Source organism: Chelonoidis abingdonii, chromosome 26 (genome assembly GCF_003597395.2).
Source record: "Chelonoidis abingdonii isolate Lonesome George chromosome 26, CheloAbing_2.0, whole genome shotgun sequence".
In the NCBI taxonomy this organism is placed as follows: Eukaryota; Metazoa; Chordata; order Testudines; family Testudinidae; genus Chelonoidis; species Chelonoidis abingdonii.
The window spans coordinates 4,396,941-4,413,479 of NC_133794.1; the positions used below are offsets into that span (position 1 = coordinate 4,396,941).

General features: G+C 55.2%; 1 protein-coding gene across 1 annotated transcript in view; it reads right to left on the reverse strand.

Annotated features, from left to right (window-relative positions):
- Positions 1-16,539, reverse strand: part of CACNA1A (calcium voltage-gated channel subunit alpha1 A) — a 148,377-nt gene that overhangs the window by 80,341 nt on the left and 51,497 nt on the right. Inside the window, exons 4-8 of the mRNA XM_075061097.1 lie at positions 10,796-10,887; positions 9,293-9,445; positions 7,143-7,330; positions 1,211-1,314; positions 397-512 (exon numbers count right to left, since the gene is read on the reverse strand). Coding sequence (XP_074917198.1) covers positions 397-512; positions 1,211-1,314; positions 7,143-7,330; positions 9,293-9,445; positions 10,796-10,887 — 653 coding nt within the window. The remainder of the gene's footprint in view (positions 1-396; positions 513-1,210; positions 1,315-7,142; positions 7,331-9,292; positions 9,446-10,795; positions 10,888-16,539) is intronic.

A 16,539-nucleotide genomic window follows, 5' to 3' on the forward strand; every position in this document is an offset into this window, starting at 1 on the left:
ATTCCGGGGTTCCCTGCTGAGCAGCCTGGCAGGCTGGGTTCATCGAAAGGTTTCGGGCAGATCTTGGTGTTGTTCCACATGCCAGCTTTGGGCCCAGCCCCAGAGATGTGTTCAGGTACCTCACTCCCAATGATTCAAAGGTGCTGCAGAACCTTTGGTGATCTGGGCCTTTGAGCCCCCGGGGTGTGTTGGCAGCTCAAAGTGAAAGCCAGGGCACAGGATGGGAACCGACCCAACACACGTCTCCCAGAGTCAGGGAAACAGCATCTGCCATTGCTGGGCAGAGGCCCAGAGAGGGGCAGGGACTTGCCCAGGGTCCCCCAGTGCATTGCAGCTAAGAACTAAAGCATGCTCTCCCCATCCCTGGCCTGCGCTGTGCCAGGAAGGCATCCTCACCCGCTTTGGAGATCCACTCCATGTAGCCGTTGAGCTCCCTCTCAATCTGCTGCTGCCGTCTCAGCTTGAGAAACGCCCGCCGGTTTTCCACCCGCTCTCTTTCCTTGGCAAACTCCCTGCAGGCATCAAAACAGCCAAACTGTCTGCCAGGCTGCCTTGCACATGTCCGAGCAGGTGGTATCACGAGGAGGGGGCAGAATGCACCTCCTCCCCTGAGAATGTGCCAGTGTGTGTACATGTGTGAGAAGGGTGTGTACACCTGTCTGGTATGTGACCAGTGTCTGTCTATGCAGTATGCGCGCACCTGTGTAAGGGGTGCCCATGTGTGAGCCCATGTACCTACATGGACTGTAAGGGGTGTACACACAGTGTGAGACATGCACACCCACACGTGTGTCCGTGTATCCATGTCTCTGGCTGAAAGGCGGGTGAGCAGCATGGCTGTGGATGCAGGGCGTGTGCCCGGGAATCCAACAGCAGCAATGACAAAGGCCTCCTGGGTTTGCTGTGACCCCGTCCCGGAGGATTGCATCTAGGACGTCTCCTCTGCAGACCTCCCAGCTCTTTACAAGGTGGGTCAGTCACTCTCCCCACTTCACAGGTGGGGTAACTGAGGCACAGAACACAGAAGTGACTTGCCTAAGCTAATGCAGCAAGTCAGTGACAGAACCTAGGAAACCCGACTTCCAGGCCTCTCCACTGTACCCAGCAGAGCCCACTCCCCTCCAGACCCATGCCCTATGCCCTACATCGCACTCTGGGCCCCTGGGAGTCAGTCGGGAATGCAGCCCAGGGCAGGGGGCCACGCACTTACCCAGACAGCACCCCCAGCACAAGGTTCAGCATAAAAAAGGAGCCAATGATGATGAGGGGGATGAAGTACAGCCAGTTCCAAGTGTTCCCTGAGGCATCGTTGCTCTGGGAGAGAAGGGAGTGACTCAGCCAGTGCGGGCTGCCAGGGCCAGGCTGTTCCTTCCCTCCGAGGAGGGGCCGCTGACCACGGACCCCAAGCAGCCAGCCAACTCAGCAGGCCCACTCCTAGCCCACTTCCAAGAGAGCTGAGTCTGCTGCCCAGCCCCTGCTAGGCTCAAGGTGAGCGTATTTCCCCAAAGGGAAAACTGGACACCAGCTGGGGCTAGCCTGAAGCCCCTCCCCCTGGCCGAGCTGGCATCAGCCACTGGCCTGAACCCCTGCCCCATGCAGGGCTGGCCCAAGCCACCATGCTGCTCACCCCCCACGGGCCATCCCACAATGCTCACCTCCCTCACCCAAGCTGCTACACCCTGCCCCTCGCCCACACAGGGCTGGGCTGGCCAGAACTACTCACCTGAGCTGTCACCCCCTGCATGTTCCTCCATCCTGTGCTAGGGGGCGCACGCCACTTTTTTGGCAAAACTGGGCATCAGCTGGCAACAGCAAATGGGACAAACGCCAAGTTTTGCCAAAAAGTTGGGACAGAGCTTAAAAAATGGGACCCTCTCAGCCAAAATGGGATGTATGATCACCAGTGGGGTTAGCACAAACAGCCCCCTGCCCCCACCAGAAGCCACAGACAGAACAGGCCACGGGGACTGATTACCTGTTTTGCTCCTCAGGTTGGGGCACCTTGGCAGGGGATGGGGGGAACACGCCCCAGCTGATGTCCCTATGTGCCTCCCAGAGCCAGGGCTAGAACCCAGGGTCCTGAGTCCTGACTCTCAGAGCCCTGCTCTACCTGCTAGGTTATACTCCTCCCACTAACACCCTGCCACTAACTGCGGCTTGCAAACAAATCACAGGCCACTCTGCTGGCTCCCTCCCACAGCCACTGCCCCGTGGAGCTCAGAGTGAACCTGTGCCTTGAAAGCCGACATTAGCAGCAGGTCACAGGTTTGCTCCAGGGAAGGTGCTAATGGACCCTTCTCCCGACTGGCCTCTTTGTTCTCCCCTCTGTGGTGCCAGGGGCTGGAGGGGCAGGAGAGGGGATGGGGCACTTTACAAGCCTCTGCTCCGCGAGCTGCTAAAGATTCCTTGTCCCCATTTCTCACTGCTAAATATAGGCCAAGGAACAAAGCGAGCAGCAGTCTCCTGGCTGCTCAGTCTAACGAGGGCCCAGAGCACAGCAGAGGGGGGCTGGTGACAGTGGTGCCTGGGGAGTGGGGAGCATGTGAAGGGGCCTCAGGGCCTGTACAGAGACTCTGCCATGCCCACAATCTCCCTGTAACTGCAGGGGGCTGAGCCAGCAAGCCCCGAGTTAGGGCAGCTTCTCCACTCCCATCCTGAAGGGACCTGAATTCTACAAGGTGCTTGAGTCCTGCCAGATGGCCAAGGTGACTCGGGACCTGCACTAGGAGCCGGGGCTGACAGACGCTTATTGAGTAGAGCAGCCATGGTAGCACGGGCAGCGGCAGCATGAGCCAGCTGCCCCGAGCACAAACCCACTTGTGGGCATATACTTGGGGCAGCAAGCGCATGCCCCTGCAGCCCACATTGCCACAGTCATGTTTCTAGTGCGCTATCTGCACAAGAGGCAGCAGGGGTACGTCTATATGAGCTGAGGATCACACCCCTGTCACACCCCAAGCCCTCTGAGCCCTCCTGTCCCCAGGGATTGCTTCCCGATTCTGCTGGCAATTTAGCTCCCACTCAGAGGCAGACTGCCATTGCCTCTTGCCAATGGTTCGGCTGGTTCAGTGTCTATTCCCCGCCCCCCTTAGACTGTAAAACAACAACAGAATCCTCTGTGCTGAAATGCAGCTGTGTCTGGGTGGGGGGTGCAACAGCTGCTTCGCAGCCAGCATCAGCCCCACAGCACAGCTTGGGATGGGGCAGCAGGTGCTGGATGGTGGTAAGACAATTGTACATGATGCACACGTTTTCTGCTCTCCTCCTTTGCAAGAGGCCGGAAAGAAATGACTCGCTGGTTAATTATCCAGGGCTCCTTTCCAATCTAGCACAAAAGGCATGTGAGGAAGATGAAAAGGAGGGGGGTTAAGAGGAAGCAATTACCCACGAGGCCAGGAGTTCGTGGGATGGTCCAGAGCGACTGGGTTGTCGGTGACAGAATGCGTCATAAAGGCTTGTTCCAACGATGGATTGGCTCAACTGAACCCCCTGCTGGACCATGGCGGGTTCTGGGTCTCAGGCACCCCATGATGGGTTGTTTTATCCCCTAATCACAGGGGCAAACGCATCGGCGCAGAGCTGATGGGGAAGTTGCATTTACTCCTATGACCGTTGCTCTATCAGCCATGTGAGCTGGCTTGCGGGCATCTGGGTTATTGCCGTGAAGCAGAAGGTGGGCTGGAGGCTTGTGAGATTTTAATTAAGGTGCATCATCACCCAAGGGCCTTGAATGGCAAAGTAATTAATGAACTCACCTCCGGGGGAGGTAAGTGGAGACCATACCCAATATGGGGAAACTGAGGCACAAAGCACAGCAGGATGATTTTCCCAATACCCAAGGGGAAGTCTGTGCTCAGGATTGAAGCCAGGAGAGCTCGCTGGAGCAATAAGTCATTAACCCTCCCCTCTGGAGAATATCCACAGCATAGCATCTTCCCTCTCATGCTCATGCCCCTATTGCTGTGCCTCAGCCCTCTCCTGGGGGAACCTAGCTTTGCGGGCGAGAAAGGACATAGGAATGCAGCTGCTAGGAACTGGGCTCAGACCCACTGAACTAATTTCACCTCGGGACCAATGGTAGCGCACCTCAGTCACTAGTGAATAGAGCTGAATTCAAACCAAGGCCCCAATATCCCATCCCCCAGCCTCCTGGGCACTAGATTGGAGCTGCACCATCTAGCTGGGAAAGGCCTTGTGAACCGTTCCCCAGCCCCCCAAGCCAGCCAGTCCCACTGACATGGGGCCAGTTTGGAGGTGCACCCCCCCAGAAGGGAAAGGCCCAGTGACACATTCCCTGCCTTCCTGAGCCAGCCTGTGCCCCTGTCCCGGGCCAGCTTGGAACCAGGAGGGAAAAGGCTCCATAGTGGAACCTGAATAGAGCCTATTCCCTGGATGTGAATCCCATCCCCTGTGCACCTGCCCTCCCATATCCACAGCAGTCAGTGCACACCCACGTAAAGCCCTTGTCCAGAAGCCAGCATAGGTGCTGGCGCAGAGCCTCGCGTGGGACTAGTCTTCAGTCCTGGCAACGCATCCTGCAGGATCCCCATCCTACTGCAGGGCTCCATTCTGGAGCTCCTCCTGCTCCCACCTGCAGCAGACTCCCAATGCTTCTGGAAGGTCAGCTCTTGTCAAGAGGCTGGCGCAAAGCAGATCCTAAACCGCTACCAGTTTGGAGGGGCTGACAACGGCTGACTCACGGAGCAACGCTGGCTGCTACAAATCCACTTGGAAGCCTTTGGGGACTAGAGAGAGATGCAGGCAGCGCTGCTCCCGCTGCGGTGGGCCTGGGACACGAGGTCTCTCTCCTGCATTAGTGTAATTAGCTCATGGAACTAGGAATAATTTATGTTTACATTGCGTTTTCCATCCCCAAGTGCTTCATAGTCTCCAGAGAAGGATCTGCCACCCACCACCAAAATGCAGCTACCTCTGCGGGGGAGCATGGCAGCTGTTTAACAACCTACACTAACACTGCATAGAAGTTTTTGGCAGAAAGCAAAGACAAATCCTGTGTCACGCACAGATTTCAAGGGAGGGTTTGGGCAGGCCGAATGGAATTTGAGCAGGACCCTGGGCTAAGGCAGCTACCCTTGGGGACAGAGCCATGGGATTCCAGTGATCTCACTGTAGTATTTTATCCCAAAGGCAGATGCTGTGACGTACAGCTTCCCTCCCAAACAAAGCATTGAGCTCAACAGCCCTTAATGGACAGGAGAAGTGCCCCCTTCTGAATCATCAAGGCAATTTCCCACTGCACCCTGGGCTTTCCTTCATGGTCTCCTCCCAGAACTAACTGGCCAGGTCACCATTCAAAGCACCTCTCGCCCTATTCAGTCTCATACCCAGACAGCTAAACCCAAGATCCTACAGCCCAGCTACGTGCTAACGCACCACAGGGCTGTCCTTGCACACATCAGACATACTCAGACATCTACACACTTTAGCATTAACATACACAGACATATTACAGCCATGCTACCATAACCCAGCACTTACACAGTTGCAAATGAACACATCTACTTTTCCACAATGCTCCCTTCACAGGTTCTCTCAACAGTTCTGCACTGCCACTCACACACTACAGGGCCATGCTCACTAATGAACTCCCCTCTTGCAAGCTAACACACTCAGCCACACTGAAAACCCCTCCAGAGCACCCCTCATGGCACGGGACAGCTCTGCACTAACTGGTGCTTTTAGCTGAGCCCTACACCCCAGGACTTTCACCCTGGAGGCCCTTTATCCTAGCAGCTCCCTACTGCCTCCCCTGCCAAGGAACTTCCTACTTTCTACCCAGGCCAACCTGTCTCCCCGAGAGAGAATTCCCTGGAACTCAGTTTGCTCAGCCCTTTTTAGAAGATCCAGGTGTTCTCAGGTAACCCATCCCATTAGCCCCACCCCCTCAGGCTGCTAAGGCAACTAATTACGGCACAGGTAGGGCTGGTCCCCTTTGCCCTGAAAGGGCCTGTCACTCTCTCTGTCTCATTCACACACACATCTCTGTCACCTGGGTTTCTCAGGTAACCCCAGCAATCCAGCACCCCCTGGCTGCGCATGTGAGAGGCCCCATCTGGCACCTTCTCCCTATATCCACCACCAGGCAGGCCCAGCTTCATCCCCTATTCTCCAACTCCCACGAGGCCGACGGGCTCCAGGCCAGGCACCACTCTCTCTCTATTTCTCTTCCTCTGTCTCCCTCCACCCTCCCATCTCTGTGGAGCACTTCATCCTTCTCCCTGACTCAGCAGAATGCCCCAGCTCATTAATTCTGCACACATGGCCAGGCGCATGCCTGGCCTCTTGGTAGTAAGGACCCCACTGCACTTTGGATCAGGGAAAAAATGCTGAGAGAGAAGCAGCCTGTCAGCAGCCTGGAAGCAGGCTCCCCTTAGGCTGAGCACTGCTGCCTAGCGGCTTCATAACTGCAGTCCGGGAGAAGCCACGAGCCTCCCTCTGGAGTCTGGACACATGTCAGCCACAAGATGCCTCTTGGTCCCAGCACCAGGGCTGCTTGGGGGCTGGCTGCCTTGGGGTGATGGTTACCGGCCCACCTGAGAATATGCCCCACTTGATTCAGGGCTCGTGAACAGCCAGGTCTGTTCTGGTCTCACTCACGTAACTCAGAGCTGAGAAACGGGTTGTTTTGGCCAAGAAGATTTGTGCCTCTCTCTAGGGGTTGCACTGATTCTACAGGGCAGGGGCAGGGGCAGGGGCAGGGGCAGGCAGGCACAGTAGAGCTAGTGTCCATATTTGGTGGATTCAATGGTCCTGAAGTATAGAGATGACACCCGTGCTAGGTGGGTGCGGTGACCCTGCAGTACAGAGTCAGTGTGGGTAGCAGGCAGATCAAAATGCTTTACAACCATTAATTAACAAACTCACTCTGTGAGATCATCACCCCCATTTTACAGACGGGAAAACTGACGCACAGCAGGGCAGTGACTCCCCCATGGCCAAACAGTAAATCAGCTGCAGACTCAGAAAGAGAACACAACAGTCCTGATTCTCAGTCTTATGCTCAGATCGCTAAGCACAGCTTCTTTATCCACGTAACGAAAAGCAATTTATGCAGGGACCCCCTTACCCCTCATGCCCCCCAGATGCCAGGTAGTGAAGGCCTTAGAGCCCATATTACTCACATAATAAAGAAGTTCGGTCCACCCTTCCATGGTGATACACTGGAAGACAGTCAGCACAGCAAACAGGATGTTATCGAACTGCGTGATCCCATAATTCGGGCCTTCCCAGTACTCACGGCATTCTGACCCATTGGGGCACATGCGGGCTGGTTCTTCTTTCCCACACGGAACATCGACCTTGATCTCGCCTGCAGGGCGGGCAAAGAAAAAAGACTGATACCCCGATGGCAGGCAGGCAGCCCTGCAAAAGTCAGGTAACCCCATGGCTGGCGGGTAACTTCGCGTCAGATAGCTAATCCGAGGGCTGGTGGGTCACCCCGCAGAAGCCAAGGGCTTCTCCCTGCATGGCCTCTTGCGCTTGTCAAAGAGCTGATGTAGTAAAGCTACCAAGCCCTTCCCAAATCCTTTCACTGGAAGACCCTAATGTGGGGCACAGGACTTGCGTGCCAAGAGAAAGCAGCTGACATTCAGGAGCCTGGCATCCAAGGAGCCCACCTGGGCTCTAAAAGGGAGGGGGAATGGACAGAACCCCTGTCTCCAGGTATCAGGAGGGAGCCCTGAACCTGCTCCTGCTGGAGTCAGTGGCAGCAGGACTGGGTCCTGTGCTCTATGAGGATGGGAACCGTGGGGAAGGAGGTATTGGGGTACCCAGTCATCCCCACACATACCATGCCATGCAGCCCTCCTGTGGACAGCACTGGCAAGCTCCCCCCTCAGGAGCCGAGCGTCAGCATCCCAGACACACTCCCTCTCTGGAGGGGACTGGGGCCCCCACGCTCCAGACCCCTCCCCTCCTATTTCTCTCACCCTCGGCACAGGGTGACCAGATGTCCTGATTTTATAGGGACAGGCCTGATATTTGGGACTTTATCTTATATAGGCGCCTATTACCCCCACCCTCAACCCCTGTCCTGATTTTTCACACTTGCTGTCTGGTCACCCTACCTGGGCACCACAGCATCTGAACATCTTAAAGTCATCCCTTGACCTACTACCCACCACCCTGGGGGTATTACCCCATTGCGCAGATGGGAAGCAGAGGCACAAATGACTTGCCCAGTTACACAGGGAGGCCAGGTTAAGCCAGGAACTGGACCCAGGTCTCCTGGGTCCTGGTCCAGCATCTCTTCTTCAACACCCAAAGCAGGGAAGGGACAGTCCCTCTCTACAGTGCCTTAGGGAGACACCTCCTGGGACCCTGAGCTGAGGTCCAGCCCCTGACTCCCAGACACCCTGTCCTGGCGCTGAGTGCTGGTTCCCTCCAGCTCGGTAGCCAGGATTTGCAAATACAAATCAGAGCCACCTCTCTCGTGTCTGCTGGGAGAGTCAGACTGCCTGCCACCCTGCAGGTGCTTCCTCTGACCCCCTCTCCTTCCCTCCCCCAACCCCCTTCTCGATGACATGGCCGCTTTGCAGAAATAGCTCTCCCTCAATTAACAACATCTCCGTCAGGGGAGACAAATAATTAGGCCATTCCATATTGAGCGCAGGCCAGGGGCCCAGGGAGGAGCGGGAGAGAGAGAAGGAAAGAGAATAGTGGGGATAATAGGCAGATTCCAGCCCCGCACCCTGAGACACTTGGCCAGGGAAGGTGCTGTCACCTGTTGACTGGGTTGCTGCCCACAGAGCCGGAGCCAGCTAGGTTCATACCACCCTGTCACACACAACAAGGACTGGGATTTTCCAGCTGAGGCTCTTCAAGTCCTTTACAGATGTTCCTTCATCTAGCCTTGATCCATGTCAATGTGACCTCCACAAGGTAGAGGGGGAAACTGAGGCACAGAGAGGGGACGTGCCTTGCTTGAGGCCACACACCAGGTCAGTGCCAATGCTTGGACTCGAACCCAGATGTCCTGGCTCCTTGTTCGCTGCTCTAGTCCTTAGACCATTTTCCCTCTAAGAGTTGGGAGTAGAACCTCCAAGTCTCAAGCATCCTGCTCTATGCCCAACCCCTCTGACAGCTGGGATTAGAACCCAGGTGTCCTAGCTCCCAGACCCCTGCTAGACAAACATTCCTCCCTATGTGGAACCAGCATGCAAGGAAAGGGAGCTTGTGCTGGCCCCTTTCTGCCGCCTGACTGGCAATTCTCTGTGTCACTCACCTATGGGACCCCTGATCCAAAAGCAGGGGATGCAGGCACTGGACTTACCTGTCACCGCGTCAAAGCAAGTGGTGTGAAATTTTCCCATATAAAATTCTAATCCTATGATTGCAAAAATAAGGATTGCAAAAAACAAGAGTAGGCCAATTTGTAGCAGAGGTATCATAGCCTTCATGATGGACTTCAGAACAACTTGTAAACCTGGGGTGGGAGAGAGGGAGACAGGGTGTCAGACGGCAGCTCCCACAGCAAAGGCAGGGTCCTGGAATTCTGGGGCCCCGGAGCAGCGAGGAGAGAGTCCCTCACTACACAGCTGTGTGGGGACCACACCAAAGATCCTGTGCTCAGCTCTGAGCACCCAAACCAGGAGGGCAGTAGATCAATTAGACTGGAAACTCTCTGGGCCAGGTTTATCTTTTTGTTCTATATTCGTGCAGCACAATGGAGGCGCTACCACGATATACCTAATAGACGTATCACACCCAGCACAATGGGGTCCTCTCCATGACCAGGGCTCCTACACACTGTCACAATAAAGCATCACAGAAGGGGTCATCCCCTTCTAGGCAGCACTGGGGAGACACCCCCGACTCCCACCTCCCCGTAAGTGGGGCCATTTGGTTCTGGACTCCTAAGTCCCTGACTAATGTTTGCAAACTCAGAAGTGCTTTGAAGACCAGCAGCAGTCACTCTCTGAACACACAAGGTCAGACAAGCTCTCCTAAAGCCTTTCCCTGCAGCAGCTCCTGCCAGATCCCAGCTTCAGCATGAGAGTAGCAGGGCAGCCGTTGGGAGCTGGGTCCCATGGGGAGGTGACGGTCTGGGATTAGGTGCTGGATGATCCCATGGTGAGGTGACAGGGCCCGGGATTGGGTGCCAGATTCCATAGGGAGGTAACAGGGCCTAAGGTTGGGTGCTGGGGCTCACTGGGGGATGACGAGCCCAGGGTTGGGTGCTGGGTCCCATGGGGAGGTGACAGGGCTCGGGGTTGGGTGCCAGATCCCATGGAGAGGTGACAGGGCCCAGGGTTGGGTCCCAGATCCCACAGGGAGGCGACAGGGCCTGGGTTTAGATGCTGGATCCCATAGGGAGGTGGCAGGGCCTGGGGTTGGGTGCCAGGGCTCACTGGGGGATGACAAGCCCAGGGTTGGGTGCTGGGTCCCATGGGGAGGTGACAGGGCCTAGGGTTGGGTGCTGGGTCCCATGGGGAGGTGACAGGGCCTGGGGTTGGGTGCTGGGTGCCATAAGGAGGTTACAGGGCCTGGGGTTGGGTGCCAGATCCCATGGGGAGGTGACAGGGCCTGGGGTTAGGTGCTGGGTCCCATAGGGAGGTAACAGGGCCTGGGGTTGGGTGCCGGGGCTCACTGGGGGATGACAAACCCAGGGTTGGGTGCAGGGTCCCATAGGGAGGTAACAGGGTCTGGGGTTGGGTGCCGGGGCTCACTGGGGGATGATAAGCCCAGGGTTGGGTGCCAGGTCCCATGAGGCGGTGGCAGGGACCCTTGGGTGGATCCCAGGTCCCATGGGGAGCACCCGGACTAACTTACTTACTTGGGATCCCCGACACCAGCTTTAGCGGCCGGAGCACACGAACTGCCCGCAGTGTTCGCAGGTCGAAGTCGGAGCCGACTTTGGCCAAGATGCTGCAAGAGACGAAGGGGAGAGAGACAGAGTAAGGGGTGCACTGGGAAGTGAGGCCACCTGCCCCGAGAGGGGAAAGCTCCCCTCTGAGAGGAACACTGTAATTTTGCCACATGAGGGGGGAAGAAAGGCACATGGGGATGGGGCACAGTGGGACCTGGTGGAAAGAAGGGGTTGGGCAGCCAAGGCCCTCAGGGTCAAATTCTGCCCTCACATAAGCAAGTCAACAGAGCTGGGAACAGATCCCTGGAGACCCGACTCCCAACTCCCCCGATCAGACCACTAGCTCTCACGCCTCTCCCCGAGCCGAGGAGAGACCCCAGGCGTCCTGCTGTTACCGGCTAAAGTGAAGGGTACCTGCTTGATGAGAAATCAAACCATCATCATCTACTTATTTCTTTAGCACATTTCTGCCACAGATCCCAAATCACTTTCCAACAGAGGAACACGCCGGAATAACTTGCTCAGCATTGAGGGAGCAGTGGCTGGTTAACGGCGCATGGCAATACCGCACAGCTGCTCTGGAAGTGAATGAGCCAATCTCCATGTGAACACCCAGGGGGAGTGGAAGGAGGCAGAATGCAATTATCTGTCTTGACATTTGGCCAGAATACTGGAGCTAACACCCCAGCTCTTCAGAAAAGTGCCCCAGGATCCCATGAGCAAAAGCTGACAGGAGCTTGATTTCATGTCATTCAGGAAGGGGTCCATCCCGCATCACCTCAGTCACGCCGGGAATGTCACTCTACTCCCTGCAGCTGAGGCAGCACTGACTGACTCGGAAGAGCGCTCCCTATGAAAGCAGCCATCTCAGCCTCTGGGCTTTCCTTCGAGGTTTTCCAGGCCTGCATATACCAGCCTGTGAATTCAGACAGGGTCATGGCACAGGTGGCTTCAGTGGTTATAACCAGCCCGGTTATAACACACAAACCTGGTCAGACCGTAGCACTGAACATTTCAGACCAGACCCATAACTGGTTTTATCAGCCCAGTATCTAGACTAACAGGCATTAACTTCAGTGTCCTGGCCATAGTCCAAGTCAGATTTTGCTTCTTTAAAATGCTTCCTGGAAGTTTCAGTCGGATATAGGATTCTCCATTACCTCCTGACCTAAACTCTCCAGTAGCGTTGCTGTGTGGGTGTTATCAGCAGCCACCTTCTACCCTAGAAGTGGCTGCATTTCAGTGCTGGGTGAGCCATCCCAGTACAGTGTTGCTGCGAGGCTGTTAAACAGCTGCTACTTTCACCCCACCCAGAAGTGGCTGCACTTTGAAGGAAAGTGAATGGTTCCATATTTAGCTCTCTTGGGATGAAAATGGCTCTGGAAATGGGAGTTAATCTAGCTCTGTGTTTGTCTCTTTCTTATGATAATTAAAAGCTGAATCACAGGGGTTCAATAAGTAACTCTGGTTACAAAGCTTTTATTCCTCCTGGCTACGAGACATGAATCAGCAAAAGGCACAACTACGGAGGGGCATGTGTGATAAAAGGATAGAGACACACACTTCCAGGCTTCTCCCCAATGGACCGTAGTTCAGAGACGCTGCCACCTGGGCTCCCATTGCCAGCGCCAGATTTAGACCTTGGTGGACGCAGGAAGGGAAGGGGATGCTGGGATAGAGACCCCCCAGCATGAGGGATACAAAGGATTTTGGGGCACATCTGGGGGGTTAGGCCCTCATTTCAGACACTTCTCTGCTGCCCAGGCACAAGTTCCTGTCCCAGATGCCCCTGCACTCTTGCACATCCAGCACACACCCCTGATGCCCTGTCATACCCCGGTGCCTCCGATTCAAACCCTGCTGGCCTGTCCCTTCCTTCCTGCGGGCCCATCAGTCATTCATGTGCCTTAGTCCCGCTCCTGAAAACACCTGCCCGGATAGGAAACGTTTGCTGTCCTCGCCACTCACCAAGGGTTTGGAACAGCAGTGGGCTAAACTCGGGACATTCCCCCCAACATCTCCCCACCAAAGCGTTAAGGTCCAGATACGCTGGGAGGCAGATCGTGATCAGCTTTGGGGTTGCTCATGTCTAGAATCAGGCCTCTTTTAAACACATCCCTAAGAGATTAAAACTGTGGCAGTGTGGTGTTCAGATCTGGTTCACAGATGAGAAAATGCACTCCTCTAGGATGCTGTATCTGTGTGGTTGCATGGCTGGTGCTCGTGCCCTAGGGTGCTGTGTCTGTGCGGTTGCGTGGCTGATGCTCGCGCTCTAGGATGCCAGATCTGTGCGGTTGCGTGGCTGGCGCTCGTGCTCTAGGATGCTGTGTCTGTGCCGTTGCATGGCTGGCGCTCATGCTCTAGGGTGCCGTGTCTGTGCGGTTGCATGGCTGGCGTTCTAGGATGCTGTATCTGTGCGACTGCGTGGCTGACGCTCACGCTCTAGGGGCCACGTCTGTGCAGTTGTGGGGCTGGCGCTCGCACTCTGGGATGCCAGATTTGTGCAGTTGCGTGGCTGGCGCTTGCGCTCTAGGATGCCGCGTCTGTGCGGTTGCGTGACTGGCGCTCTAGGGTGCCACGTCTGTGCGGCTGAGTGGCTGGCGCTCGCGCTCTTGGGTGCCGCGTCTGTGCGGCTGCATGGCTGGAGCTCGCGCTCTAGGGTGCCGCGTCTGTGCGGCTGCATGGCTGGAGCTTGCGCTCTAGGGTGCCACATCTGTGCGGTTGCGGGGCTGGCGCTCGCGCTCTAGGGTGCCCTATCTGTGCGGTTGCGGGGCTGGCGCTCGCGCTCTAGGGTGCCCTATCTGTGCGGTTGCGGGGCTGGCGCTCGAGGATGCCCTATCTGTGCAGTTCGGGGCGCCTCAGCGCTCTAGGGCCCTATCTTGTGCGTGTGCTGTTGGGTATGCTTCCAGCCTGAGAGTGCTGATTCCAGTCTGTGCAGCCCGTGCTGTTGTTTCCATTGGCGTCCAGTTCCTTACATGCTCCCCATCCAGCCCACCCTACCAGGGTTCTGACTCTGCAATCAACTCCACTGAGCCAATGGCCCTCGCTCCTGATTTACACCGAGCAGAGTCAGACCCAACCAATCCCGCAGCTTCAACTCTGAAATCAAATGCTTGCCTGCTGTGGCTTGCCAACCAATGGTGGCGCCGCCCAACAGTGGCACAGCCCTCAAACCAGCAGGAGACAGAGGCAGTTAGATGCAGAACTACAGGCGCTTCCCAACGGCTTCTGCATTTGCTATTTTTAATTACAGAATTAGCAAGCGCCACCACGGCCTTGATGCCTTTACATACGAGCGTCAGGATGTGTATTTATAGAAGCGTTGAACATGATGTTACAGCGTCTCCCATAAAAGCATCGGGATGAAATTGCTCTCACCCTCCTGAGCTGGAAAAAAAGGGGCAGGCGCATTCAAAAGGACAACAAATGATACACCCTGCAGAAGTATGAAAAACCTGTCCCTGCAGCAGGGATCCAGTGTAATCCTAGGCTCACCGTCCTTCAACCCAAAGAACAAACGATATTACAAAAGTATATCCGACATCACGAAATGCACCTCCTCTGGAGTGGCGGCATTCGGCTTTAAAAGCTGTGCGTAAGTCTACTGAATCATCACGCTGAACTGCACACCACCTCAGGGTGGGACAGCCAGCTTTGACAAGGCACAGCAATTCTACAAAGGACTTTGCGCTCATCAAATGAGAAAATGCACCATTTCTGGGAAGGGAGGCGACATGACCAATTAACTAGTTGCACAATGTTTTTTGTTTGCTCTGGCCTAAGAATGAATGCTGTGAAAATGAATGGATTACCACACCTCACTGCAGGAGAGGGCACACAATGAAGTACGGGTGAGTCAGATCTGCTGTAGGACGTCACATTTAAACACCTCCATCAGAGCTTTAATAGACACAGTCAAGACCTTAGTTGGTCGTCTCAATTCTGGATAGCAGCGATGCTGGACCCACTGTGCAAACCCCCTGAAACACATCACTCCCTGCCTCACCCTGAGGCTGTCTCATTCTACCGACAGATCCCAGCACATGCACTTTTGCTCACACAATTGCAGGTCACAGCCCAAAGTGTTACACACATTATTACTAAAAAAAGGGAAAACAGAGTAGGGATCGACTGAACATTGTCCAAACAAGACCACATCATGCAAAGGCAGCTAGAAAGAGCCAATTTCTGCCAGTTGCTATCAGCACCCTCTTAATCGAAGACTGGACGTCGTCTTAAAACATACCCCCTAGATCACGGAATTGCAGGGTGGATCAGGTTCTCTCGACCTTGTTGTTCTCTCAGCAATATCGAGACTAGATAATCTATGAACTGCCATGGGGTCCCTTCTGGCCCTTCAGAAATTGTATGTGGAAATAAGGCTCATCGCACCACAGCAGGTATTTCCTTGCTGTATTCTGGCTGTTTGGAAGGAGTCCTAGCTCATAGGGTATTTGGGTTTTAAGAACAGTTAGACTCTGTTTGGGGGTCTGGGTGGTCTAAGATATTCTTGAAACCTGTCCCAGTGCAGGTGGAGGGGGATGCTGACAATGACCTCATGGGGTCACACCTTTCACCCCTACAATTCTGAGATTCAAGTTTCTATCCACTTCCAACTCCTCAGGTTATTGCAAAGTACAATCTTGAATCCTTAACATCCTCTGTATTATCTCATTCCAAGCGCTGTCTGGCATGGCTAGGGTGAGGAGAGGATTGTTTCGATCGCTCGAGTCCACGTGGCCTCTCCTGAATGTGACTAGTATCTTTAGGGTTCTGTTCTTGTTGTATTGTACTGAGTTGAATAGCGTGCCAAAAAATCCTTCTATCGGGGCCATGATTCTCCTCTCACTCTAGGGCCGCTCAGAAGTTAAACCACGCACACACTTGTTCCCCGACCCTCTCTGGCCGAAGGGATTCCCAAATGCCCACATAGGTGTGCGAGAGCGTGCAGCGGCGGTGGAACCAGAAGCATCTTAGCAAGTGTCAGGTTAAAGTCCAGCAGCCTGACCTGAGGGTCGTGAGGCAGGCCAATGGAGGACTGTGGAGAGCCATTGGGGTTAGGGTCCTCTAACAGGAGCCATTAGGACACTATCTGCTGAGAAAATAGGACTTTTAGGGTCTGTCTACACTGCCAAGCGAGGAAGGTGGTTGCTCCTTGCCTGGGCAGACAGACATGCCCTAGCTCTGTGCAAAGCTAGTATGCTGAAAACAGCGAGTGGCTGCTGCCATGCGGCAACGACTTGGGCGGGCCACCCTGAGGTCCAAGCCCCACCCGAACCCCTGGTGTCCTAGCTCAAAGTGTTTTCTTTTTCTGGTCTACCCTGAGCGTTCCCCCATAGGCTGCAACGCCTGCACTTCTCTTGTTAGAATGTGCATTGGCGCAGGGAGAGTGCAAGGTCTTCCTACCTGGCTGGGAGGCACGTTCCCAGCCGCCAGTGTAGAGCGGCTCGTGTTTGTCCAAAGGCCCTCTGAGCCAGGGAACAAAGGCCAGGCTGTCATAAACGGCTTGTCCACTCGAACCGCCCCTGGCCTCTGGGGCCACATAGACAGCCAACAGCTGGCCACCCTAACCAAGACCCTCCTTTCCGGAGAGCCCTGTCACAAACCAGAGCAGGACCCCACCAGTGCCTCAGCCCAAGGGCTTGACTGGGCCTGGCATGAAGGAGGGCGATGGGGCTGGACTCCACAGAGAGTGGGATTCTCATATTCCT